Source organism: Thunnus maccoyii, chromosome 4 (assembly GCF_910596095.1).
Source record: "Thunnus maccoyii chromosome 4, fThuMac1.1, whole genome shotgun sequence".
Classification (NCBI taxonomy): domain Eukaryota; kingdom Metazoa; phylum Chordata; class Actinopteri; order Scombriformes; family Scombridae; genus Thunnus; species Thunnus maccoyii.
In genome coordinates, this window is record NC_056536.1 from 15,410,522 (window position 1) to 15,437,209 (window position 26,688).

General features: G+C 41.3%; 2 protein-coding genes and 1 long non-coding RNA gene across 3 annotated transcripts in view; 1 reads left to right on the top strand and 2 right to left on the bottom strand.

The window, feature by feature from the left end:
* The first annotated feature begins 1,015 nt into the window (after positions 1-1,015).
* The window catches only part of amigo1 (adhesion molecule with Ig-like domain 1), a 36,628-nt gene continuing 10,955 nt past the window's right edge, over positions 1,016-26,688 (top strand). Inside the window, exon 1 of the mRNA XM_042409493.1 lies at positions 1,016-1,098. The gene's annotated coding sequence lies outside the window, so the exon portion shown is untranslated. The remainder of the gene's footprint in view (positions 1,099-26,688) is intronic.
* Positions 2,289-8,748, bottom strand: gpr61 (G protein-coupled receptor 61). The gene is made up of 2 exons (XM_042409495.1): positions 8,545-8,748; positions 2,289-6,371 (listed from the first exon to the last, which is right to left on the bottom strand). Exon 2 carries the CDS (start codon positions 6,121-6,123, stop codon positions 4,705-4,707), a length of 1,419 nt encoding a protein of 472 aa, XP_042265429.1. The 5' UTR covers positions 6,124-6,371; positions 8,545-8,748; the 3' UTR covers positions 2,289-4,704.
* LOC121895935 lies at positions 12,923-15,825 on the bottom strand. Its single transcript, XR_006095873.1, has 3 exons — positions 15,768-15,825; positions 13,989-14,096; positions 12,923-13,859 (listed from the first exon to the last, which is right to left on the bottom strand). It is a non-coding gene; the product is annotated as an uncharacterized LOC121895935 (long non-coding RNA).

Consider the following 26,688-nt stretch of genomic DNA (forward strand, 5'->3'; position numbering starts at 1 on the left):
ATTATGTAGTTTAAAACGAGATGAAGATACTTGTGCATGTTTGCTCTGCAGTAAACATTCATTTACAGTAGCAGGAGTTTGAGTGGTGTGAGAGCGTCTCCAGTGGACTCACAACACAACTGCAGGTGTGAATAAAATGCATTAAATCTACAGGGCTGTGAATGACAACATACAAAGCCATAAACGACACTTTTCTACAGTCAAGAGGTCAAATTAAATTATATATTATATATATATTATTATATATTTTTGCAGTTTTAACCCCCTTTTTTGTTCCTGCATGGTCGCCTGTAATTACAAACTATAAATTATATCGGATTAGTGGCAGCTTCAAGGTGGGTGAATCATAACTTTCAGTCGATCATAGTATGGAGCCATATGAATAAAATCAATTGCATTTAAAAACAAACAAACAAACATCAAAAACAACAAGAGATTGCTGGATTATTTTCTTTGCTGGCCCACGGTATGGATTAACCTCATCAGTATTTATGTTAGAATATAAACTCTGCAGGTTAAAATGAATGTCGGTGAACATAATTGAACAAATAATGTTAGTTTTTGTTTGGAAAGTTTAGCAGCAGGTAATTCTAGATCAACTTTATTGACTTTGCATTTTAACATTATTGTATTTTCACAAAGTGAATTGTTTCGATGCAGCTTCAACAGGTTTGGTGACCTCCTACACCTGCCAATCATGTTGAAGTAGTTTAGTGTCTTATTTGTACAATTGATACAGCTTTCTGATTGATGATGCAACCAAAGATAATATAAATATAAATCATATTATACATAAGTCATATTTAAATTAGTAATGAGTAATTTAGTACCTAAGTTGTAGATTCAGAGCACCGACTCCATGACCTGGAAAGTTATTTACAACTTGCATTGATATTAATGGCTCATTAATTAATAGTCTATATCAGAAGCCCTTGAAGGTCTCTAGTCCTCACTTTGGCATCTCTGTACTTATAACAGTGATGTATAACTTTATCCTTTTGCCTGAACAGCTCCTGCTCCTCCTGCCAACCAAACTCCTCAGCATTGTTATCAGTGCAGGTTACCAAGGCAACAGCTCAGAGAAGTCAGGATTTGGAAGTAAGTGAGAAATTCATGTGATTTAGTTCATCTCTGATCCAGCGAGTGAGAGTTTCCACCTCAGACAGCCTCCATACTCACAGATAAACATGTTTTCCTAGTTTCTTGGTACCACTGTTGCTGTTCTGGCAACCACAAGCCTCTCAAATGATACACAGCTGTCTGTTTTAGGTGTTTCTTAGGGACTGAATTAATGCAACCAGTGGCCCTCTAAAGTGACATGATCTGTCCTTGAGCACTTTCACTGGGTTTGTTGTAGCCTGTCACAAAGGTCGGGCTGTTTGAACTGTTTCTCTGCGCTGCGGGAGGCGCCCTCCACAGCTCAACATGAAAGCTATGAGTCACTCTGTCCGTTGGGGAGCAGCACAGGAGAGGGTAAGAAAATTAGGATAATCAGGGAATAGAGGATGAGCCTCAGGCGATGATGGAATCTGTGCCTAGATGTTTTTGGTAAATAAAACAAAAAACAAAACAACTGCAACTACAAATACATGTCAAAACTGAAATTTTAGTTCCAAAACACCCTTCAGATGTGCATTACATTGTGGAAATACTAAATATGCAAACAAAGGGGCATTTTCCTGGTATTAATTTGCTCAATTCAAATAGAAATAGTCTTGAAATCCTTCTCTTTGCTCAATTGTCTCAGAGAAAGAAGTACATTTAAGAATTAGATTTGAAGTAATGGCCTGGATTCATCTCTTTAGTGCACTTACTGAGAACAGTCCTCAATGTTTTTGTGCCTTCAGCGTGTGAGTTGGGGTCTTAATTACGTCGGGTCATTGTGAGGTGGGTGTTTGCTTATGGAGCGTAACAGTGTCATACACAACATCCCACCCCGATGACGAGCCTCTGCAGCCTGCCTTCCCTCCAAATGTCACTCCTCTTTGATCCTGTTCTTAGTGCTTCATTTCACCTCTGTGATGCTGCAACCCCACCCACCCCCACCCCCCGATCACACACACACAAACACACACATGTGCAAGGACACACAGAGAAGCAGAAAGAAGGAGGCAGCTAGAGGGCAGGAGAGAGAAAGAGAGAGAGAGATGATTTAGGGGATTGATCATGTCATAGATGTGGTTATTGATCAGAAATGTGTGTAACTACGACAGCAACCACCACACTCGAGTTAATCTTCTTGCTGTCTTTAATCATTTCAACTGATGGGTAACCAATACACAGGGAAATCTTAACAAGGGGAAAAAAAACAATCCAAACAGTCTTTTCAGCTCAAGAACAAAAGAGATACAGAGAGGAAAATGAGAATATTGACTTGTATTGATGATTTACAATGAACAAAAAACTGTAGTGAACAAATGTCCGGGGAATATAATCTGACATTCACCTTCAGAACAGCTTATTTCGTCTTCCTCGTAATCAACAGATGGTGGCAGAAATAGAGCCTGAAGCATTTAATCAGATTGGTCGGGGCAATTTTGCTGCTACGGTAACAGAAATCCAGCTGATTGAATGGTAGATTGATGCACTCTGAAAATAAGGGGCTTTGTAATGACCCCAAACTGTGTGAAATATCACTGAATTTATTACAACGTTGTACCACAAAGAGGAAATGATCAATTGGGCTCCACGAGGAAGATCTCAGATTATCTTGTTCCTGTACGCTAGTGTAATAAATCAAGGCAGTTTTATGTTATTTTGTCACATAAAATTGTAAAATAATGAATCATATGATACTGTATTTTGTAGTTTTCACACTACTGCTAGTAACAAATTATAAATATGTACAAATTGTACAACATTGAGGATCATGGCAGTGATTTTGTCTTGTGCTCACTGTTGTTCTTGGTTTTATTTGGGGCCCTGCCTTACTGCACCATCTTTTGATGCAAAAGACACAAATTTTAAAACAAGACGACATGACGACTCCATCTGAAAAAACAGCCAGCAACAACGTCACTTTACAAGAAAATGAAGAACATTATGTCTCCCCTTGACAAAGGGACCTTTTTTTGTTCTGACTCCCAGCAAAATATGAATCTTCCCCCGTGCGCCTTGTGTTGAGTGTCTTGTGATCATGCCAACAGTCCGGTATGAGGCAGTCCAAAATAGATGAAGGCAGCAAGAGAGAGCGAGTATAAAAAGAGACAAAAAAAATGTTTAGTAAGAGATTTGTGCCTTGTAATTTTCTTTGGAACATTTGTCACTGTTTGTGTGACTTGTGCAAACTGTTTGTATTCCACCTGAGATCAGAGAAAGTATCGCCAGTGTCTTCCATTTGTCTGCTAAATGAGGCCAAAGGCAAAGCTTGCCATGTGTAAGCATTGTCACACCTGTGCGCTGTGTAGCCACAACAAGCCTGGTTGTTTATAGCACAAACACAAGAGCACTCGCACCGCTCCCGTGTTTACCTGTAAGCAGCACAGACATCACAGGATAATGGGGACTGCTTGCAAAGTCTAAATCTATCCATATAGAGCCTTATTCCAACAAAACTGACAGTTTTAATGTGCTGTAGCCGATGTTTTTACAAAGCTTAATCCTTAACACCATCACTGTCATACAATTAAACCAGTCACAATGTTTGTCTTTGAGCAGAAGGGGGTGAAATCACGAGTCTACCAGTGTGAGATGATTTTGGTGAGGAGGTGATAATCACAAGACTAAGAACAGATAAACATGATAATAATGTTCCTGGAAAATGGTTAAAAATACACTGGTGTGTCAGCCTGTTTATTATAAATACCACCAGCGGCACCAGCTGTGAAACGATCCTATTCAACACAATGAATATTTCAAACGGAGAGATTTTTTTTTAATGGCTGTGAAAATGAATTCCTTCTTACTGAAGAAAATAACATTTTTGCATTAATTTCTTGGTTGCATGAGGAGGTGTGAGTGGAATAAATACACTTTGATACGGCTACAGTAACTGACAGGCTTTACTTTTGCCGCCTCCTCAAGTTTTTCTTCCAGCAGGCAGTTCTACATGCTAATAACACTTCGGTGGTGATGAACTAATGAAACATCTGTCTGGCCATAGAGTCAGTTTGAACAACTGATTGTCGAGGGGCTTCTTCAAGTCTTAAATAACAAAAAATGAGGGAACATTTTTCCCAAAACCTGAATCCAGGGAAGGAAAATGCAGATGAAAGTAAAATATGTTCTGAAAATTATCTCCTTATATCCGATGGAGAATATGTCTTCTTCAGTTTCGATTATTTATGATGGCTCATAGTTTTTCATAATCTGTGAAAACTGTATTCCACATAAAGGTTCAGCACATCTTTATGTTTATGTGATTTTTGTCACTTCACAACAACGGTTAAGCGTCCATCTGCTGACATCACACAGAAAACAACCTGACACTGTATGGCTCTCAAAACATGTAACGCTGCAGCATCATGACTGCTGGGGATATGAATGAGATGATGCACACCATATAATCTGCTCTTTTTCTGAAAAGCTACATAACTTAAATTCTTCAAATACCATGTTTTGCAGTTCACTGGATTTTTAGCTTAAAAGCACTGTTGTAGCATGAACAAGGAATGTATTAATTCAACTAATTTTAGAAAATATGAATAAAACTAATATATTACTTGGATTATTAGATGGCAAAAAGAGACAGTACATGAGAGGCGGCTACAGCTCTGGTACAGTTTTGCAGCAGTTCTCTGATACATGTAGCTCATTGTTCAGCTGTTGCCGCTGTATGAACTCTGAGGTTTCCTCAAGGATCTGCCCCGGGATGTGGAAGTCAGCTGGCGTGTTCTGCTGAACAGCTGATTCCTGAAGGCCTTCAGTTTCTGGCTCCTCTGGGCTCGCTCTGCTGTGAGAGTTGCAGGGATCCAGATTGCACCCAGTGCCCTGAAGGAACTGCAAAAAGTTCTCCTCAATTGAGGCCTCACGGCTGGGCAGCTGCTCCCCTTCGCCGGGCCCAGCCCGCTTGAAGAGGCAGGTCAGGTGGCGACCCAACTCCTCACGAATCTGCCGGTTCAGGCAGCCGTAGAAGAAGGGGTTGGAGGTGAAGCAGAAATAGCCAATCCATGTGACCACGTCCTCCAGCTGGGCCAGCGAGGCAGGAGAGGTAGACACCACAGCTGAGTAGAGATGGAAAGAGAAATATGGCAGCCAGCAGCAGAGGAATTGGCCTCCGACTGCCACCAGGACTACTGCGGCCTTCCCGCCGCTGAAGGTCCTCTGAGGGGTGGTGCGGGCACCAGTTCCTCCGAGGCTGGCTGCCATGGTGGAGTGGCTGCTGATGGACTCAGACCGCTGTCGCGGCGTGTCCATCCAAGTGGGAAGGGGGCCGTGCTGCATGGCTGCTACTCGGGCCACCTTGAACATATTGCAATAGACCACCAGAATGATCAACATGGGGCACAGAAAATATATGAATGTAAAGAAGACCATGAAAAGCAGACGTGTGGTCCAGCCTCCCGTCCAATGAAGGGAGCAGTGTCTCTGACCGGGAGTGAGGACTGACGGAGTCCCCAGAGTCTGGTTCCCCTGGAGCAGCCATCCCAGTAGAGGCAGCACTGACATGACAACAGCTTTAATCCAGACTCCCACCAGTACCATCACCACCACGCCCACTGTCATCTTCACCTCATGGCGCATGGGATGGATGATGTAGTAGTAGCGTTCCACGTTGATGGCACATATGGTGAGGATGGCAGCACTCACTAGACACACACTCAAGCAGAGGTAGCTCCGACACAGCGCCTCATCCACCAGGAATCGGTCTGACAGCATCCCCAGAGGCATCAACACCAGCGCTGCTAGCAGGTCCACCAGACAGAGGTGGAACACGAAGGCAAACTTACGCAGCTGCGGCGTTTTGGTGATGACAATCATCACGGCCAAGTTCCCCACCACTGCCAGCATGTCCATGATGAGCATAGCACACAGCGCTAAGGACTGGTTCAGATTGATCCCGCCTCGGATGCTTGTGATCGGCGAGGTCACGTTGGAGGCATTCGAGTGCAGTGAGAGTGGGAATGAGGAGACGCTGGAGAGAGAAGTGTTCCAGGAGGGGCTCGGTGTGACAGGGCGCTCCATGAGAGGATGGGATAAGGAGGAGAGAGTCCGCTGAATTTCACGGGCCCATCACCCATCCTCCCCTGTCGTAGGGTGTCACCGAGAAGCTCAGGCGGTGGTGTCTGCCATGGCAACTGGAGCTGAACAGGCCCTGACCCCGTAGACTTTAGCCTAGAGCTCTGCAGACGATCTCAGGAGGTTTCAGTTCCTTGAAGATAGAGTAACTTTTATCTTGTAGACTCTCCGATGTGACCTTCAACTGGAAAAATCTGAAAGAAATCGAAAGAAATATTTCTGTTTAAAGTAGGCTCCCGTTTTAAAACAGACTTTTTAGTGACTTGTACACTGAGGGAAAGCCTTTGTTTTAGTTTTCACAACATGCTCTTGCGTTTGACTAACACTAACATAGTAGTTTTTTGTAGATTGTAAGTTGTATTATATATGTAGGTCACTAAAATGATTAAACTTTACTAAAGGTAACTCATCAAAAGACAAAGCAAATGAATTCAAAACTGAGGATCTGTAAGCAATGAGATATTTCTCACTTATAAAATCAAAATGATAAAAAATCTTTCAGATGCAGAACTACAGTATGTAAAACATGGCATTATTTCTGTTGCCATGATCCTTTGGCTAGCTATAAAACCGTCAGATTTGATGTAGTCTGCATTCACTTGTAACCAGAGTCATATTTTTGCTACATATTTGACATCTGCATCCTCAGATGTGTGTTTTCAGGGCAGCCAGTGCCCCAGGGAGAAGCTTAAAGCACAGCGTGGACCATATGTCCCCGTTAACAGAGTCAAGAAGCAAACTGGATGATGAGATAAACTGCAAAACTCAGCATTACAGAGCTCCCTGCTGTCTGGAGTGATGGGAAGAAAAGATTGATAAACATTTCGCATATTATTACTCCTCATTACATGAAAAAGTTAAGCTTCCTATGATTATTTTATCAGTTGTAGGAAAATACAATTTGAACATACTGAAGAAATAACACTGAATGATTTGGACTCTGCATTACAATGATTAATATTTTGTTGTTGTAAAAAAAAAACTTCTCACTCTGAATGAAAACCATGAAGCTACATTAAATTATCAGAAAAATAAATGGTGGCAGAGCACAAGTGTTTGTGTGACCAGCGGAGTAATGAAGAGGCCCTGCGCTGTGTTTACTGTCACAACCTCACCTGGACACAACCCCGCACGTTGTAAAAGCCGTGGAACGAGCACCAAGTCTTTGGTACATTTCCATATGCTTCACGCCTACATGTGCAAGTTTTCCATTTCAAAAGTGTGACAAGCTTCATCCCTGCAAGGCGTCTGTTCTTTTCCTGCCCACGTACGCACATCGAGCGCAACAATCACCTGACAGGCGCAGGTTTAGGTAGGTGGCCTTTACTGAATAGGTCAAAGGGTTACAGTCACCTTCAGCCCAATTAAATAATCTATAAACAACGTCTCAACTATGATGTACTGTAGAAACTACCGTGGAGCAACCCTCTGGAGAATCTTAGTCTAATCAGCATTGATTTTTTGTACTTGGTGGTGCTCTGTGGTGCTCTAAAGACCACCAAAATTGAAATTCTTGCTGCAAAAGAAACACATTACTACCATAACCCCTCAGAAGTGAAGCAGTCTAGTCTCTCAATGGGCCTTTTATTTCACATTTAGAAAATCTAATAAAAAAGCATCCAAATTGGTTAATTGTGGCCAGGAAGCTGTTTTAAGATAATAAAACAAGATAATCCTTTATTAGTCCCACAGTGGGGAAATTTGCAATTTTTTGAAAGTGTCATTTTTATTAAATCTAAACCACAAATAGAACGACTCAAATAATATGAGCAGGAAATAGGGACCTAGTGGCTCACATGCAGCATTGCCTCCCATTTAAAGTAATCAAATCAGTAAGAGTTTTACAATATGTGTTTGAACCCTGTCTCTGGCTCTGTGTGAAAAATTCACACAGAGCTAGAATAAATGGTTGCGGCAGAATCTCCCCAGCTGCCGACTGGAAACCATATGACCCTATCATATGCACATGACATGGTGTTTACTGCGAGGAGAAAACTAGCCTGTTGTTCAACTGTGCCTTTCATTACAAAGCACTTTCACTGCTCAGCAGCCGGAGAGCTCGTGTTGAACAACAAACAAGTGACAAGCAAGATTTTGGATTAACACAAGTGAAACGAGGCATCTATTTTGTTCTTTTACATAAATACACAAATATAATCGGATGTGTGATATGATAAAAGAAAACACTGGTCCTAATCTCATCCTCTTGAGTCAGATTTCACCCCTGTCCTACCTTTCCAGCATCTTAACTTTCACCCCACCTCCCCCCACCCCCCCCAAAAAAACACACACACGCAGCTCCCCACACACTCTGTTAACAGAGCAGGTATGTGTGGAGATGTGTGTAATGATAAGTCGGTGACATACCTCAGTCTGGAGAGGGCTGCTTCCTCCTGTGCAGGTTCACAGTCTGCCGAAGGAAAGCCGACCTGTTTCGCTCTCTCTCCCACACACACAGCAAACACACACTGACACACCACACACACACACACCACGTCACACAGAGAGGGAGAGGAGGGGGGGTGGGGGGAGAGAGGAGAGGGACACTCCTGTGTCTCCTCCTCACCTGGCCCCTTTCATCTCGTCATCACCTCCCACCCAACCCTCCCTGTTCACAAGCTGACCGCCCCCTCCCACTACCTCCCTCCCTCCCCATCCCTTCAAACACACAACACACACCTCCCTCCTCTCAGCTCTCCTACAGCCAGGTCTTCGATCCAGGTGGGAGAGGCAGAACAGGAGCAGAAGAGAGAGATGGAGCAAAAAAAACCAAAAAAAAAACAGAGGAGAAGGCTCCTGTCTCGCAGCCTGTGATGCACAAAGGGTGGAAGGCAAACACACACTCTCTTCTACCTCTCACACACTTTCATACACACATGTAGTGGCTCTAGCACGCACCCAGGGCAACTGCAGAGCCGTGCAGAGCAGACAGGCAGGCGGCGGGTGGGCAGGCAGCACCCAGACTCACTGCTCTCCACTGGGTCTTAGTGCCTCACTGCCTCTGGGCTCCTCATGGAAGGATCCTTTTCACCCTTCCAAACTCTCTCCTCCACTAATCTCACCGCAGGTCACTTCAGGTCCTCCTAACAGGCGCTGAAGTACTCAATAATTAGGAAATCACCTTTGCCCCTGGGATCAGCATTTCTCTAATTCTCTGTCTCCTTATGCTCAGCTCACCAAGATCTCCGTCGATGCACAATCCAGCAAAAGCCCTCTCACGAGGCTGGATTACTGATTTGCAGAGAGGAAAAGAATCCCAGTGGTTAATGTTAATGAGCTGAGATTAACATTTACAAAAGCCCAGCCCACACAACATACATATTACACAAAGTCAACTATTTCCTGCCCAGAGGAATGAGTTTGTTTACTACTTGAGTGTGTGAGATGAAGGATCTAATGGATTATGCAATTCACATGTAGGTTTTAACAAAGTCTGAACTCCATTTGAGGATATTTTTAAAATATAGAGTATTCTGTTTTTTAGTATTATTTAATCTGATAATTTGATATCAAGATGTCTTTTTTAAAATACTTGAGAGCAAATAACATTTACAACAAGACAGCAACACAACCAGAATAAGAAATTATAAAGGTGAAGTCAGACCAACCAGAACCAACATGAACAGAGCAGTAGAGCTAATAGGACTTGATGTTTCAGTGTATGTGGTAAAGCAGCACTCTTGATGTTGGCAGTGGGATTGGAGTGGTGAAAGGGAGATTAGGTACATCATTGGGGTCCTCAGGTGGGCACCCTCCCTCTTTGACGTTTCATTGATAAGCCCCGACATCTCCAGAGGGCTCAACGGTGATACCTGGAGCCCTAGGCACACGCCCCTCATTTCCATATCCTCCTATCTTCAATTTGCAGCCCAGTTGTTGTCTTTCCTTTAATCCAAAGCCAATTGCTGCTTTTTCCTGCTGCATTTGACAAGGACTTGATTGCTTGTTGGAGGGAGCAACCCCTCACCCTCATTTTTCTCAATAGATTGTAGATGTAACAACAAATCCCCTGTGTCCCACTTCTACAAGGAAAATCTTGGTCTTCCAGCCATTCTGGGCAGCTTCAATCGCCAGTTCAGAGTATTTTCCTCTCATAAGCTTCTTCAACACCATCTTCCCACGGTACTGTCAGTTCCACAACATATGCCAGCTTGGCTGTTGTGGACCAGGACCATGTCTGGCCAGAGTGTTGTAGCCACAATGTCTGGGGGGAAACACAAGCTTTTTTTCCCAAGTCCACATCCATTTTCCAAACCTGAGCAGCCTGCAGAATGCTTGCATCCTTTGATGTTATATGGTGCTCTGGCAGTTGGTCTGCTGGTACAAATGGTGTGATGTGGACATTTCCTGCCGATGTTTGTGGGAAAGCATTTGTGGTGGTTCGCCCCTGTTCCAAGATCGATGCCAGCTGACTGAGAACTTGGTTATAGAGACAGAGCGCAATTAAGTCCTGCCCATCCCGGAGGGGAAAACAATTCAGCATTCAACTGAAATGCTAACTGTAAAAAGAGCCTAAATGGGAAATTATTGCATGTCTTTGTGTGTGCAAACTGTAGTCACCATATCAGCTGTGAAAAGTGTCATACCAGCCTGTTATGTGGTGGAGTTTGCTATACAGTTGTGCTATCTCTACTGTAGAGTCATGTCAGCCCTTGCATTCATGTATTGCATCTTAGCATATACAATCTAACAAGTTTCAGCATATGCTATAAACTACCTTTTCCTCTCTGGTAGACATATGGTGCTAAAATAATCCTTTGACATGCTGAAATCTAATGTTTCTAGCTAGCTACAGGCATTTTGTTAGTGTTTCAGCCCTTGGTTGCATATTATATTATTGTTTTCCCATCCGGTGGGCGTGGTCTTCAGAGTATGACACATTGTGCTCTGTCTCTATGCTGCCAAGTATAATGCCCATGGGTGAGGCTCACAGTGCATCCTGTTAAAATGTGCCTTAGTGATGCAGGTGCTTGCCAAAGGGAGCAAGTGGGGTCTTCTCCCCACCACTGCTTCAGGTTCTGGGGTGTGGGTAGGAGGTCATAAGTGGCTCTGATGACAAAACTTAGCTGAGATCCCTCCATCTCCCAGATGTCATGCCAGCTGAGTTTCCTCTTTTCCAGGCTCTCCCAGTTAGTCCATTGGCCCTGCTTGGCCATTGAGACAGCCTTGGCATGTCGCTCTGCCTCCTCCTGTCTTCTCACCACGAGCCGTCTCTTCTGCACTGATGTTTGTTGATGTTTGTCCCATTGAGGAGCTGTTGGTAAGACCCGGGACTGGCTCTCCCATGTTGGACTTAGCCAACCACATCCCTGAAGTGAAGAGCAGACTTAGCACACTGCAGGTTTCAGATGGGTTTGTCATGACCAACCTTTCCTTGGTGCATTTGAATTCTTCCACAAGACTTTCAATTGGTAATTCCAATTTGCCGTTCCTGTACAGTCCAACAGGGCTTAAGCAGTGGCTTGGACTTGCTTAAGTCCAAGCCACTGCTTGCATATGTGTGCTGATCACTCTTTCCAGCTTTTACACTTTTTTGATCGGGATTCATACATAGTTAGAGACCACATGAGTCTTTGGAGTATGCTAAATTGGAAGCACTACAGCTTGAGTTTTCCTGGCAGCAAGGTCCTGTTGATGCGAGCTATGTACATGATAGGATCCTTTTTGAGTTGTTCAAACTGCTTGGTGTCCTTGAATTTTGCATCATACCATTAGCCCAAGCTCTTCACTGCCATTTCTGAAACAGTTGGGACAGTTGTTCTGTCAATATGAAATCTTTGATTCGTGACTTGAACTTTGACATTGGAGATGCTTCTGCACTTGCTGGACTTTATCTTCATCCTCGCCCATGTGATGTTTCGATTAAGCTTTCTCAGAAGTCTTTTGGTGCAGGGTATGGTTGTCATCAGTGTTGTTTTATCATCCATATAAGCTTGTATTAGTGGTAACCACTGACCAAACTGTAGCCATCGTCCTCCCAGCAACCCATTTTGAGGCTCTGTTAATGAGTTCCATTGCCATTATCAGAAGGCCAATGGGGAGATGGTGCACTCTGCCATGATGCCTATTTCCAGTTGTTGCCAAGCTGTGGTGAAGTCTGATATTGTGAGACAAAAGGGTTTTAGCAGATTTGTTATTGTTGCAGGCACCTGAAAGAACTCAAAAGCAGTACACAGTAGGGAATGAGGAACTGATCCATCGGTGTTGGCCAGGTCAAGGAACAAGACATGCGGATCCTTTCCTTCTTTCTTAGCAGTCTGGATTTGATGCCATATGACGCTGGTATGTTTAAGGCATCATGAGAAGCCTGCTATGACAGCCTTTTGGATTGTTGTATCAATGAAGTGGTTTTGTTTCACATACTTTGCAAGTCTTTGCTCCAACACATGTTCAGAAGGTTTATTTGGCGAAACTGTTTGATGGTGGACGAATTCTTTTCTTCTGGGATCAGTGTGGGTGGTTCTGAGATGAAAGACTATGTTGATTTATCTATTTTCACAGAAAATTAACCCTCGTCAGTTTTGATAATTGATAATCATCACAGTTGTTTAATCAAGTGAAAATATTTTGTGGTTCCAGCTTCTCAAATGTGATTTACTGCTTGTTTGTGTTTTATATTATTTTACATGGAATATCTTTGTTGAGAAAGAATTACCTTGATTTTAAAGACGTTAACACTTTTTTATTTTGAGTTTTGAGAGACTAAACTATTAATCAAAAAAACAATCAATGTGTTAATCGAAAATGAAAACATTAGTTAGTTGCAGCTGAAGACGAGTCATAAAAACACAATAATGTTTTTAAATGTTTGCAATCATTCCATTAAAACGTGTCTATTGTGATACCTGAATTCAATCTGTTAAGATCTGTGTATATATATGGGAAATCTAATGAAATTAAATTTTTTGAGTAGTTACACAAACAATTTGGAAAAAGATACAATAAAATATGCCGTTACCTTCAACAATACAACACAATAACACAACATAGAAGATTTTCTACAGACTGAAAAGTTGGAGGCTGAAGCTACGGTTTGTTACACCTACCCTTCTTACAATACACAACCTAATTGGCATCAAAAACAGTAGCAGACTAAAATGTCTCAGGTTTAGTAATTATTGGATCGATCCCTGCCCTACCATTTGAATAAGAGTAGAGATATGAGGTAGTTTTACAGTAGAGTGTCATGTGATCCATTCTTGTCGAGGAACAGAAAAGGACTGAGAGTAATTTTGTGTTTTTTCCTTAAAATGTAACATAATATCTCATTCGCTCGAGTATCTCATTTTGGGATTAAAACAGGTTGTAAACAGGTTGGTCCAGTGTTTCTCTTTCTTCTCCGTGAATCATACTGTTAGTGCCAAATGAGATGATTTAATAACAATGTGCTGTGGACATAAGAAGTAACCTTTTGATGCATGGAGGCAGCTGTTGTATTTGTCAATTCATTTTTTTTCATGTTACTATATTTTACTGTGAATATCTTCTTTTTTCAATCTAAATTACATTACATGGGATTTATTTTTGGTTTTCTTGTGTCAACCGGTGCTTTGAAAATTGTTTATTCCTCCCTGAGGATTTGCATGAATGGACACATCAGTATGTGACATCTCTCTTTCATGCAGCCTTACAGTGTATTTCCTGAGGGATTCATTCATCAGTAGAAGAGCAGCTCCTCATGCCTGAGAACAAAAACCCTGATTAGTTCATGAGTCATTGCTTCTTTTTACTGATAAATCAATTGGTAAATTAAGCACATGATCATTTATTGATCCAATTACTGTGTCACTGTTCATATCAACAAAGGCTACCTGACATGAGCCTGCTTTGTCTCTCACACAGTTGTTTTGGGTGCATTTTGTAGCGAGGATAGTTTGATGATCAGGCTGCTGCTGAGAGGCTGCAGTCTCTCATATGATCTGTAGGAAAAAGACGGTATCAGATATTTTCCCTGAAATATGTTTTAGGAGTAAACCATGTTAGGGGGAGTAAGGCACAAAATGATGAATAACACCCTCAGAATTTTATGTATGATAATACAAGATGTGATGTTTGCGATACTATTGAGCCATTTTGAAGAAGGAAATGAATATAGAAGAGTCTTTGTTTGTGTTTGTTAATGCTCTGCTCCTCAGGTTCAATCTGCTCTGTGTGTGTGTGTGTGTGTGTGTGTGTGTGTGTGTGTGTGTGTGTGTGTGTGTGTGTGTGTGTGTGTGTGTGTGTGTGTCCTGTGACTGCACTCGTGTCTGAGGTGTTGAATAATTGTTGGAAATAGCAGATACCAACCTCCACTCCAACCACACCCCCCACCTTCAACCCCCCACCACATCACCATCCCCCCTATACACCCACAGGAGATAACAAAAGTACATCAGCACACACAAATACACACACTCTCATACACACGACACACATTATCAGCCATTACGAGAACTGTTCAGTGTGTTTTGCAACCACAGTGGAATGGTGATTTCTCTCAGTTTCCTTTTCTCCATTTAACTGAACTGAACTGGGCTGATTTATGCTCAATTACAACTGCTGATCTAATATTGCTCTCTGTTGTGGTCTCAGATTTCACCAGTAGGGGGAGCTCTCACATTTAACAAGCCTGAAATCTCAGAAAATATCCTTATTCTGCACATAAAGCCCACTGATTCATGATCACAGGGCAGACATTTAATGACCTTTAGTTATTTATACAGTTGCACAGCTATGTCATCATGATGTTCATTCAATGTCTGTTTCACACTGAAATGTTTGTTCTCATCCAAGTGCATTCACTGCAGGAAACAGAGCTGGAACACTAGAAATGAGTTGATCAATAGTAAAGGGAAAATCCTTCAATTTTTAAGATGAACATGTCTTAGGCAAAAGGCAGAAAAGAAAGATGGAGGTGAGGAGAAAACAACATTTGGATCTGTTTGTCTGTTGGTGCACCTTAGTTTGACGTAGGATGCAGTCAAGCTTTGTGCACACACTCATGCAGGCATATAAAAGTCAATGTTCAAGCAAGAAGAGATCAAGGATAACCTCATCTGAAAACTCCTTTTGCATTATTTCAAACAGAGCTGAATTGTTTCACTCAGACATTTTGTCAGGACTTCACTGACACACTCATGATTGTTCATACCAGCAAGTGAGTATGTATATTATTATCAAAAGCAAATTGATGGCAAAAACGATTAATGTCACATATTGTTAATATTTATATTATTGTTTTTATATATATATTTAGATGTTTGCATCATTATCTGTGATGCTTTGTAGTCAACATGTATAAAACATGTGGGTAGCCAGTATCTGACCAGAGTTAAATCAGCTTTGCTCCAGTTTTATCCTCCCACGGTACCTAAGAGAACAACATCCACCTGGGAGGTCACATCAGACTGATTACTAACACCCAATCGTACATCTCGCCAGACGGGGGAGGGCACGCACACTTATCTGAGCTGATAAAGCCCTCGGAGCAAAGTTGTGCATCCTCACATATTTCAGCTATACTGCTAATCGCAAATTCATTAATTATTATTCATACAGGTGTAGCTGCAAGGAGTTTGTAAAAGGGCAGTGACTCAAAATAGATTTCTTACAGTGTGTTGGAGAGGAGGGGCGGGGGAGGTGGTGAGGGGAGGCAGTCTGTTTAGATCTGCAGAGATGGAGAGAAAGAGTGTGACCAAATGTTGATCTAAATGCTCCACTAACTCCTTCAGAGTTATTAGAGCATGTAACATATTGTAAGAGAAACACTGTGTTCTTTCCTGCCTGGCTTCAAATATTTAGTCTGCAGCACTGATGAAACAACACCTGATCATTTCAGACCCATTAAACACCGAAAAACACATTAAAGATCATTTAAAAAAACAGGTATTCAGATACAGTAAAGATTTGAGTTTGCACAACTGAATCTACCTTTTTTTTTAGAGCTAACTTAAACAATGGGACAGCCCGCCCTCTGTAGGAAGCCACAGAGTACTGATTTCCCAGAGTCGTGCATTGGAGTCCAAACAGGCACAATTAGCACTCCCTGTTGGCTTCAGGTTGGCACTGTCACGCTCTGCACACACTGAGTCACTGATGAGTGCAGACGCTTTCAGGCCACTGTCTGCCTGGGGACACATAACAACACTGAAACTCAAAAAGAGAAGCCAAGACTGTGATAAAAGTATATAAAAAAAATGCTGATGATATGGCCTTTTGCAAACATTTGAGTCTGAGTTCTTGCTGCTGATTTTACAGTATTATTCTTCATGACTAATATAATATGCTATATGTTGTATCTGCATGTTCAGATTTAAGTTATAAGTCACGTCAATCTTTCTATTTCTTAATAACTGACTGGAAAAATACAACGCATCATCGCCTCAAGCCCACAGATGCTCGATGACTCTTTTCAGTGTTACACTTTTTATTGTGAGAACATCATGATTCCCCTTTGAGTTTCTGTTTTTTAGGTTTATCATAAAAACTCCAAACTGAATGACTTATCTGTATATGTAAGAACACCATATCATCATCATACACATAAAAGTAAATAAAGAGTCTCGAATGCTAAAACATTTGGGGACTCTCCAGAGGTGACAGCATCCATGAATAAGAATATTCAGTTAGATTTGAGCATCTAGCAGGCGGTGCAATGAAGTGAGATGTCCATGTTTGTGTCACAGATAGTCTTCAGGGATTTAGCAGTTTTGCATTGCAGCAAGATATGACCTCTTCTGTTAGGACACACAGCTCCAAACCACACAAATCGTCCTGGTGGACCAAAAACAGGTGGGGGACATAGTGACATGATTACCTGTACAGTACAATTCAATTTAATACATCAGCTCCAGCAGAAACACCACCGCTGTGAAATTTGTTGCATAATGTTCTGTTTTTGTTGGAGCTGTATCAGAGAGATTCCTGAGGCTGTAGTTTCCTGTGTTGTGTTGGATTGCATAAGATAAGGTGTTCCTGTTATTTTGTCCACCATGTGTACATACTAATGGGGAGGAATGATTCCTCTGCCTGTAAGAAAACCCTTTAACACACCTACATTTGTTTTCAAAAAATCACCCACACTGTTGTTGGTATAGCCTATTATAAAACAAAATGACACCAGAACAGTGTGGTTCCATTAAATCATTTAAGGTGTGTTACAAACACATTTTGAAAAATGAATCTATGAATCTATGAATCTATGAATAAGTTAAGAAATCCTTTATTTAAAGGATAAAAAAGCTTCCTTTTGTCAATAAATCTCACATTCAGAGCCAAACCACCAATAAACTGAGCTACTTAGAAGTATTGTGTGTATATGTAAGCCTGATGTATCATATTCCTCTGTGCCTTACACCTCCGTTGTTGTCCAAAAACTATTAAAAACATGTCAATAAGCCACACTGGTGCACTGAGCGACATGTTCCTTCATCCCGAAGAGTTTTGGGAACATTAGTCTGCTTAGAAACAGCTTCAAAGACTAATAACAGTGATCACATTTTCAGTCTCAGGAGAGTAATTCTGTGCACGGCAGACGCCACTGAGCATGTGCTGGAACGCTGTTCTGTTTACATAGCTTCATGTGCTTGTTGTGCTATATAACACAACCTCTTTGTACAACATTGTAAATTTCTCACAGAACTTTAGGACAGAGTCAAGAGGTTGTGATATATAGCATAACAAGCTAGCTATGAGATTTGTTGACAATAATAAAAATATAGAAAATCGTCAGCCATGGTCAGAAACCCATATATTTACATTAAAAGCATGTTTTACTTGGGGTGTTCAGAAATTGTCATGTTTTTAAAAAATAGTTTGACATTTTGGGAAATATTTTCTGGCTGGAAGTTATATGTAAAGCTACTGCCAGCCTAAGCTAACCAGCTGTCACTGTCTTGGAGTCACTCCGCATGGCCAAGAAGGCAGGCTGCAAGAAAAAGTCTGGCACATAACCCATGAAAAACCACAATTTATACTTAAGTTTTTATACGGATTGAACAAACAAGATGTAATGTGTTAATTAGTGAGCTTTAGAGGTGATAGTGGGCAGATTTTGTTACCTTTGGACAGAACCAGGCTAGCTGTTTCCCCCTGTTTTCTGTCTTTATGCTAGGCTAAGCTACGCTAATTAGACTTTGACCCAGCAGAGAACTTCTCCTTGTTGTTGTTGTTGTTTTTTTACATTAATGTAAAGTCTTACTGATTGTTTTTCAAGCAGTAATGACAATTCAATATTCGGCTGTTGGTATTTCAGTCTCTTGCTGTAACAACCCCTTGTGTGATGATAGCAAAACTTTGAAGTAATTCAAAATACAAACAGCAAACTCAAGATGTCACACAGCTGCAGTGCAATTTTTCATAGAAACCAGTCAGTCACTTGATTAATGGCTGCATCATCAAGTAGAACCAAGGCCAGGGATCTCAGGAGAGTTAGTCCATGTATCACAGCCCCATCCTGGGTTACTCATCTATCACAGATCTCTTCTCCACTAATGAGAAAGACATATTTGCATTTTCATTTTGGACCATCTTTCCTTGCTCACATCAGTAAGTGAGCTTGAGCTCAGCAGTATTAGATGTAACATTAGTATCCACTATAAATATTAGCACTCAGAGCTTTTCACGGAAGTGCATTTCCTCTCAGTGAGGATCTGCCCTAAATCACAGCACAGTTGAGTCCGCTTGAATCTTCATTTAGTCCACCTTTCAGTTTTTCAGTTCACCCATTTTGATATTATGGGAGTGGGCGTAATCTGCAATTTTTATTTTTCATAAAGAGGATTATTCTCGTCAGAGAAAATGTGTAGTTACATAACAAATGAGCTCATTCCTTTAAAAAAGTCCCCTGAGATTATTTTGACATTTGTGCATACTGTATTTAGTAACATGAAGCACTGTTGGACAAACAGTGGTTGTGCAACCAATGATTAAATCTATTTTAGTTAGCCAATTGATGGAATAATTTAAAATATATTACAGAATATTTACAGAGTTGATATAACATCTGGTCTCTGACCTTCGACCTGCAAACAAACACCAAACCTACAGAGATTGGGAGGTTGGGGAGTGATGATAATAAAAATCTCCCTCTGATGGCTTAAGGCTTCTGGTCATGCCTACATGTGTATATCATGAGCATATAATGTGAGCTGTTACACAGCCTGTAGACAGCTCTTTTGATTAAAATAGAGGCTCATTTGTTGTGTGAAATGGACGACAAAAATGCAGCTGAAAGGCCTTGTGTTTGAAAATTAGCAGTCCAGCAGCATCATAGCAGGGCAGAAAATGTCATGGTTATGTCACAGCCTGACTCTATGTCCCTCCACTAGTCCACCAGATGCCCTCAGGCTCTTCTGCCTAAGACTAGAGTGGGAAGGATAAGAGGTTGCAGGTTATATTTAAGGACCACTTGAGAAACTGTTTTCCTTATTGACTCTCATTGGAAATAAGTACAAAAATTAACTATAACTCAGAGCAACAGTTGTCTGTCAGTCCAATTTATGTTACATGCAGCCTTAATATGCAGACCACTTTATGTTTCTAGTTAAGGTTCCTAGGTTGGTAACGTAATACCAGTTTATTTGCTCAATGTGATATGTGCTTATTCAAGTTATATTTATGTAATTCCAAGACGGTTTAATGAATTACAGTTTAGATATTAAGAGGATTGTGAATGGTTATATTGTGGACTTTGGCTTATGGATTAAGTTCTGTTTTTGATGTGTCCTCAGTCCAGAGCAGCTATTGCCTTTTGTGTTTTTTCTTGTTTTTCTCAGCCTGCTCTTCCTTTCACACTTGCCCTGCTCCCTGTGTCCTCCCCGGCCAATCAGCACCCAGCCTGCCCTTGTGTCTTGCCACCTTTTCCCTGTTGTTTCATTAGTTCAGTTTGTATTTAAGTCCTGGTTTTCAGTTCAGTCTTGTTGGGTCCGCTGTTCAGTCTGTTCTGTTTCTTCAGTCTTGTGCTGTATTCTGTTTTGCTCAGATGAGCCAGCTTTTGTTTTGCCTGCATGGGCTTCAGAGTGAAGTTATACTTCAGCCTTGCTTTACCTACAGTATCCTGCATTTGGGTCCACCAGCTCCTGCTACTCCCAGACAGAAAAGCAGAAAATCTATCTAATATCTATTTAATGTCTAAGAAATTGTGACTAAGTTATATTTTACTCCAGAAACACGATAAAAAAACAACTTCCAGAGAACATGAACAGAAAGATTGGATTAGATGGGATTATTCTTATATTAGCTACACTAAAACAAGACTGAGAGTCTCCAGTCACGCTAGTGGCTCTGAGGCTGTACTGGTACAGCTGTGTGTTAGCATTTAGCTCATGTATTTAGCGGGTGTATTGTTTACCATGTTTGCCATTATAGTTTAGCATGTTAGTGCGCAAACATTTGTTAATTAGCACTAAACTCAAAATACAGCTGAGGAATGATGGGTGACAAAGAGTGATGGCAAATTAAAAATGTTGATCTGATGATGGCCCTGAGGGGGACAGGAACGACAACCCATCCAACAGCTGTTAAGACATTTCACTCAAAACTACTAATGTTAACCTCTTGGTGGCACTAGAAGAAAACTCAGGGGATCACCCAAGTCAGAAGAATTCATCCTCTGGGAACCATTAATGTCTGTGCAAAATTTCATAGCAATCCATCCAATAGTTTTAAAAAAATTTCCGTGTGAATATTTTCATTTCTTTCTGTGAATCATTTCTTTGAGCTTGAGGTTCCCAAGATTATGAAAAAAACAATCTTAACAAATTAATCATCCTAAAATTGACATTTAAAATCTTAAATTTCTGAAAGTAAAGAGAAATTATTTAAATTACTTCCATTGCAGTGATCTACCCTCTCTTAAAATTTAATTTATATGGTAATATCGTTTGATGCAAGGATGTTAAATGAAGTTAATCCATTTTAAAATGGCTAAAAGGCCACAGAGTGATTATTGAGATAGTTATTGTGTGGTAACCTCTCACCGGCTCACACTGTTCAACCCATTCTCTCTAGTTTGACAGCTGATGAAAAAGCATCACTCACACTAACTTTCCAACTGAACATGAGGTGACAGAAATAGTCATGACATACATATTTATAAGAACATTATAAATGCCAGAGGTCTGCAAAAGTGAAACACTGACACAAACAACTTGCTGTGTCTGTAGAACAAGTTGTGAGCTTTTGACCCAGTCAAGTCAAATCAAATCAAAGGCAGCTCAATCAGTGGCTCGGGACACAAAGTGCTGCTTCTGGTCTGTCCAACATAAACCAGCTCCTCTGATGCGTCTGAAATTAACATTATCAGGGCCGGCTGAGGATGATACAGTATGTACGGTATCTTCTTTACTCTTCATCCCTCATCTGAGTCGTTTCTCTCCACTGCAATCTTTTACATTGTCCTCTGTCCTCATTAGAGCCAGAGAGTCTGCAGTCCTGCAGGCGGGACGAGGAGGAGGAGGAAGAGGAGGAGGAGGAGGAGGAGGAGGAGGAGGAGGGGTGATGTTGTTAAATCCAGGAGATGCTGCACGGTTAATAATGCAAGCCAGCTGTCAGCATTCACAAGGGTGACAAACTGAAAATCAGCCAAGCTGCCTTCAAGCTAGTCGGGCATTCAGACTCAAAACACAGTGGTTCAACAAACTGCAACACATTTTGACTTCTGCCACAACAGCAGATGCACAAGATTTACATGTTATTAACTGCTTGTTTCCAGTCTTTGTGCTGAGCTAATCTAACTGGCTGCAAGCTGAAGCCGTATATTTTTACAGACACTCATGAGAGTGGTAATGGTCTTCTCATCTAACGCTCCGCTTGATAGCAAATGAGAGTATTTCACAAAATGTCAAACTCTTTCTTTAGCTCAATGCCGTCCATTTATATAATCAAGCAGGAGGCACACATCCACAAAATCTTTGCAGGTTCTGGGCAACAACAATCTACAGAAAAAGACACATTTCTTGCTCCAAACTCTTATTCTACATGGACACAATGTTTCAACCACAAATGGTCTTCCTCAGGTCATTTATGGAATTAAGAAATATGCTTGTACATATTATGAATTCACAAAAAAACACCAACCATCATCCATTAATAAAAGAAACAAAAAGCATTGAGAAACACTTTTTCCCCTTGTGGTTACAACCTGGAACAAGTGAGACGTATCACCTGTGTAACTACATACATGTTCCTTTTTTCACATGATCAATGACCTTCTTTCTGTCAGAATGATAATGTTATATACAATCGATCATAATGCTGAAATAAAACTGCAATATAATTTTCAATTTTTAATTGGACAGTTATATCCTTCAGGGCAACATGTGCATTATACTGTATTCAGTATTCAGTGTAGTATTTTTAAAAAACAACAAATTATTAAAAATGGAGCTTAACCAAAGACCTTTCAAATGAGATTACAGCCTTGGCATCGACAACAAAGTTAATAACACAATAATATAGTATTCAGGGACTGGAGCATAAATATAGGACGATGTATTCATTAGCAGGAGAGCAGATAAGGGAAAGGACAAATATTTTTGACAACATAAGCAAACTAAGGGACATTTTCTTTCTGTGCTTATGGCTGAAATGGATATAAAAATGAACTCAAGAGGAAATCCACTAATGAGGTTATAAAGGGGACAGATAAGAAACATGATTATTATCATTATTTTTTTTTTTTTACTGTGTGTTTGTGTAAGAGGAAGAGTATTATTTATCCTTGTCAAACAGCACACAGCTCTGTGACACTGACAGCAGAAACGGGATGGAATTGTAATAATGACCCCGCATTAAACCCTGTTTCCCAGAAAACGTCCACACACTACAGAGAGCAGAGGGCTGTGATTAATGGAGGCAACAGCAAGAGAAGCAGAGCCTTTTAAATCCCTTAAAGCTCACCACAAGGCTGTTCCCAAAGCAGAAGATTATTACAGACTGACACAAGCACGATACAAATCTGTTTAATTTACAGTGGTTCTTTCGCTCCCGTGATTCCCCAGAACACTGAGCTTTTTCCTCTTGATTGCGGTTGTTTTGGTTGCGGTGTGTAGGACGCCCCTGGACCCTGGATAGCCATTATCATGACACAGATGTCAGGCACCAAATCTGACGGGACCAGGGTTGTAGTTGCATTGTTGCTTTGCAAATGAGTCACCCGTTGCCTCCGTAGGCCAAAGAAATCTTAATTTAATCAGTGGGAAAAGTACAAAATAGTGGAACAAAAGAGGAATAAATATTCATATAAAAGTAACAACACAACAGTGTTAAAATATTCTGTTGAAAGTCAAAGTCCTGCATTCAAAAATGTACTTAAAGATGCTCTATTTGATATCTTTATATTAACAATGGATCACATGAATACATGTAATGTGAAAGGTGTCGCTGGTAGTGACAAACCCACAGAGAATGATCACCCAACTCCGACTCTGCAGTTAATCTCAGCTCTACAAAGACTTGTACTATTTTTTGACTCTTTGTTTTGGTTTTATGACCTGAAACTACTGTTCTGATTCACTCACTCCACTCTCACCAGCATCGTTTCCAGGTGCAGCAGGCAGTTGTTTTAACTTAAAAGCTCCCTAAAAGCCCACTATACCCGACCTACAAGCACTAAACAAAGTATATTTGCAAGGTGGACAGAAAAACTTCAGATGAATTCTCATGTTGCTGCTGGATGTGTAAATAAGTTCACCATATCAACTGTATAAGATACTAACTGGAACAGGAAAACAATACAGAACCCACAGAATGAGTGGCAATGATTGGTTTACGTAACCTCTGTCTGTCTTTGGTCTTCTGGATAATATCAGCACCTGCGCGCACACACACACACACACACACACACAAGCCAGACATTGTTGGAACTGTACGTACAGCTTATTAAAATATCACAGTATCAATCACACTGAATAAGAAAACATGCATAATGTTAGTATTTAATTTCATTCAACTATATCTCACATATTACCATTTCAGCTTGAATTAAAACACAAGATTACTGTTAGTCTTCTAGAGTTAAGGCCAAAGATGATTCAGTTTGTAAAGATCAATATTCACTAATGTATTTTCCTTAGCTAGAAATAGAAAGGGAGTGTGTGTTTAGTTTCAGCTGAGAATCAATTGGAGAAAAGTCAGGGTTTGAATTTTGTTCGCTTGTCTTTGTTCTTGTTGTCTTGCACACAGGTTCTCTTGAAAAAGAGATCTTAACACTGTTTAAATAAAGGACTAACAGGTTTTTTTCATGGAAGACATTTTTGCATTTCACAGTAGAAAACACAGTTGTAGATAATAAAATGAATGATGGCTGAAATCCATTTAGCTGCTTCAGTTTCGGGGTCCTGGTATTGTGCGTGCTGGCTCACTGTCACACTGTCATGACTTACTGGGACACTTGAACAGAGAAGAGATGTTGTTAATGTTATTAGTAAAACCTGTGCTTTTCCTACATTCACAAGTCAAAATGTCTGCTGGGAAAAAGGCCTATACTGGTTTATTTTTTAAATTCAGCATCACAAACTTGAATCTCTTAAATTTCATGATTTTTTTCTGTCTGTGTAACAATTTCTGACTCTTGAAAATGAACTTTGTGCCACTGGAGGCGTGCTGCACTGCCACACTGGGCTCTTTCACCTCTGATGCTCATTCACAGGCAGCATCTCTGTACCTGCTGAGTGAGTGTCCAGTCTTGGCTAGATAATGGGCACATGGGAGAGCACCTGAGGGCAAACCTGCACCTGAATAATAGATACATCCTCCAGGCCCCAAAGTGACTGACTCATTCATTCCCGCATCATATACTGCCACGGGCATCAGCAGCCTTTATATAACAACTGCAAAGGCCAGTTCCAGCTCAACACAGGTGTGTCTGTCTGTCTGTCTCGCTCTGTCCTGCTGACTTGGCTTTTTGGGCTGACGTCCCACTATTGCATCGTGGGACTGACCAAACCACACGCTGGCAGGATAGAAAAGAAAGAGGGTTGATTAGAAAAGGGGGGAGCAGAAAATCTGTTTCTAAAATCCTCTTACTCATTTTGGAGCCACTGCAGTACATTCATGCGTGAAGCATGTGTCTTATGCAATCCAGGCTGTCAGGTTTTGTTTTGGCTGGCACTGTGAAGGCCAGAGTTCAGGGGAATGAGAGGAAGCGACGAGGGAGATGACCTCATCCCAGTATCTGATAATAGTCAACGAGCTAATGATGGGAATCGAGAAGGTGTGCCCGAGCGCCTTGAGAGTGACGGCTAATTTTAGAAGCAGCAGAGAGCGTCTACGTGTCCGTTAATCGAAGAGGTGTAAATCAATTACAATAACAAAAGCACAAGCGACCAGTCTGGCCAGCGGACACACACATACTGTACGAGCAAAAATAGAGAATTGATTCCCCCTCAGCTGCCGGTGTCTTCACCTCCGCTGAAGAGGAACCTCCCCAGTGCGCTCCATTATTCACAGCCCCGAGCTGAATAAATAAAGGCACATAAAGGCCCCTGATCCAGTGATGCAACAGGACACTTGTCTCAGAAAAGCCACAGGACATTCCGTCCAACTCCTTCTCACTCTGTCACCCTCCCATCAATGAGCTCCCCTTTTAGCCCTGTATCTCCTCTCCTCCCTGCCGTGCTCCCTCAAGGCCTTGCAAACACCACTCCCCATCCTACCCACAATCCATCCATTTGCTTTATGGTTCGGAGAACAGTTCATCAGCATTTCATGCGAGGGTGCAGCAGATTTATGTTTTCAGGCTCCTTAATCTTTTTTGACTCCAGAGGTATAGCACTCAGACTCTCAATTACACTCCCTTCCTATATCATATAGCCCATTCTAATGTAATGTTTCCGTATTTAGCTCTCTGAGGTTTTAGAGAAAATGATCTGCCATTAAGTGGATTGCATTCACGTACATCGGATGAAAGCGTCCATTTTACATTCTGTTATTTGAGCAGTACATTCATAATTCATTGTACTACTGTAGCACATTTCTAATGATAATACTCTGCTTCTGGTTTTTAAAATCAAGACACATTTGCATCTCGATATGGCACCATAATCTTCTGGTAGGAAAAGATATTCAGAAGTGCATCCTGTTACTTCCCATGCATGCTCTCTCCTCTCAGCCTCATTACAGCAATCCACTCCAAAACTCAGATGCAATTTTCTGTCTCCCCTGGAGCACAATCATTGCCGTTTGACTGGAGAGCTGTAGAGAAGACCTCCTCATCCAGGCTTGATGTGCCACTAGTGGCCACAGAAACAGGCACTGAAAAGTGGAAAGTGAGGAGGAAAAAAAAAAGAAAAAGACAAGTGCTCAGTAAACAAGCCCTGCAGGTCAGCATTTTAACCTGTCCACTCTGACTTGATGGGCTCTTAGCAAAGATAACAAGAGGGACTCCGGGTTGTACTCAATCTCAGTCATTTGTGAGGGACGGGAAGTCCTCTCTGCCAAGTAACAGGCTCTGTGTTCACTGCTGCTGCTGCTGCTAATGCCTCGCCTGCCGCACCTCTCTGACACGCTCCCAAAATGGTCCTAGAGTAGGGA

Coding starts and splice junctions, on each gene's coding strand:
- gpr61 (XM_042409495.1), bottom strand. CDS start 6,123: ATGGAGCGCCCTGTCACACCGAGCCCCTCCTGGAACACTTCTCTCTCC.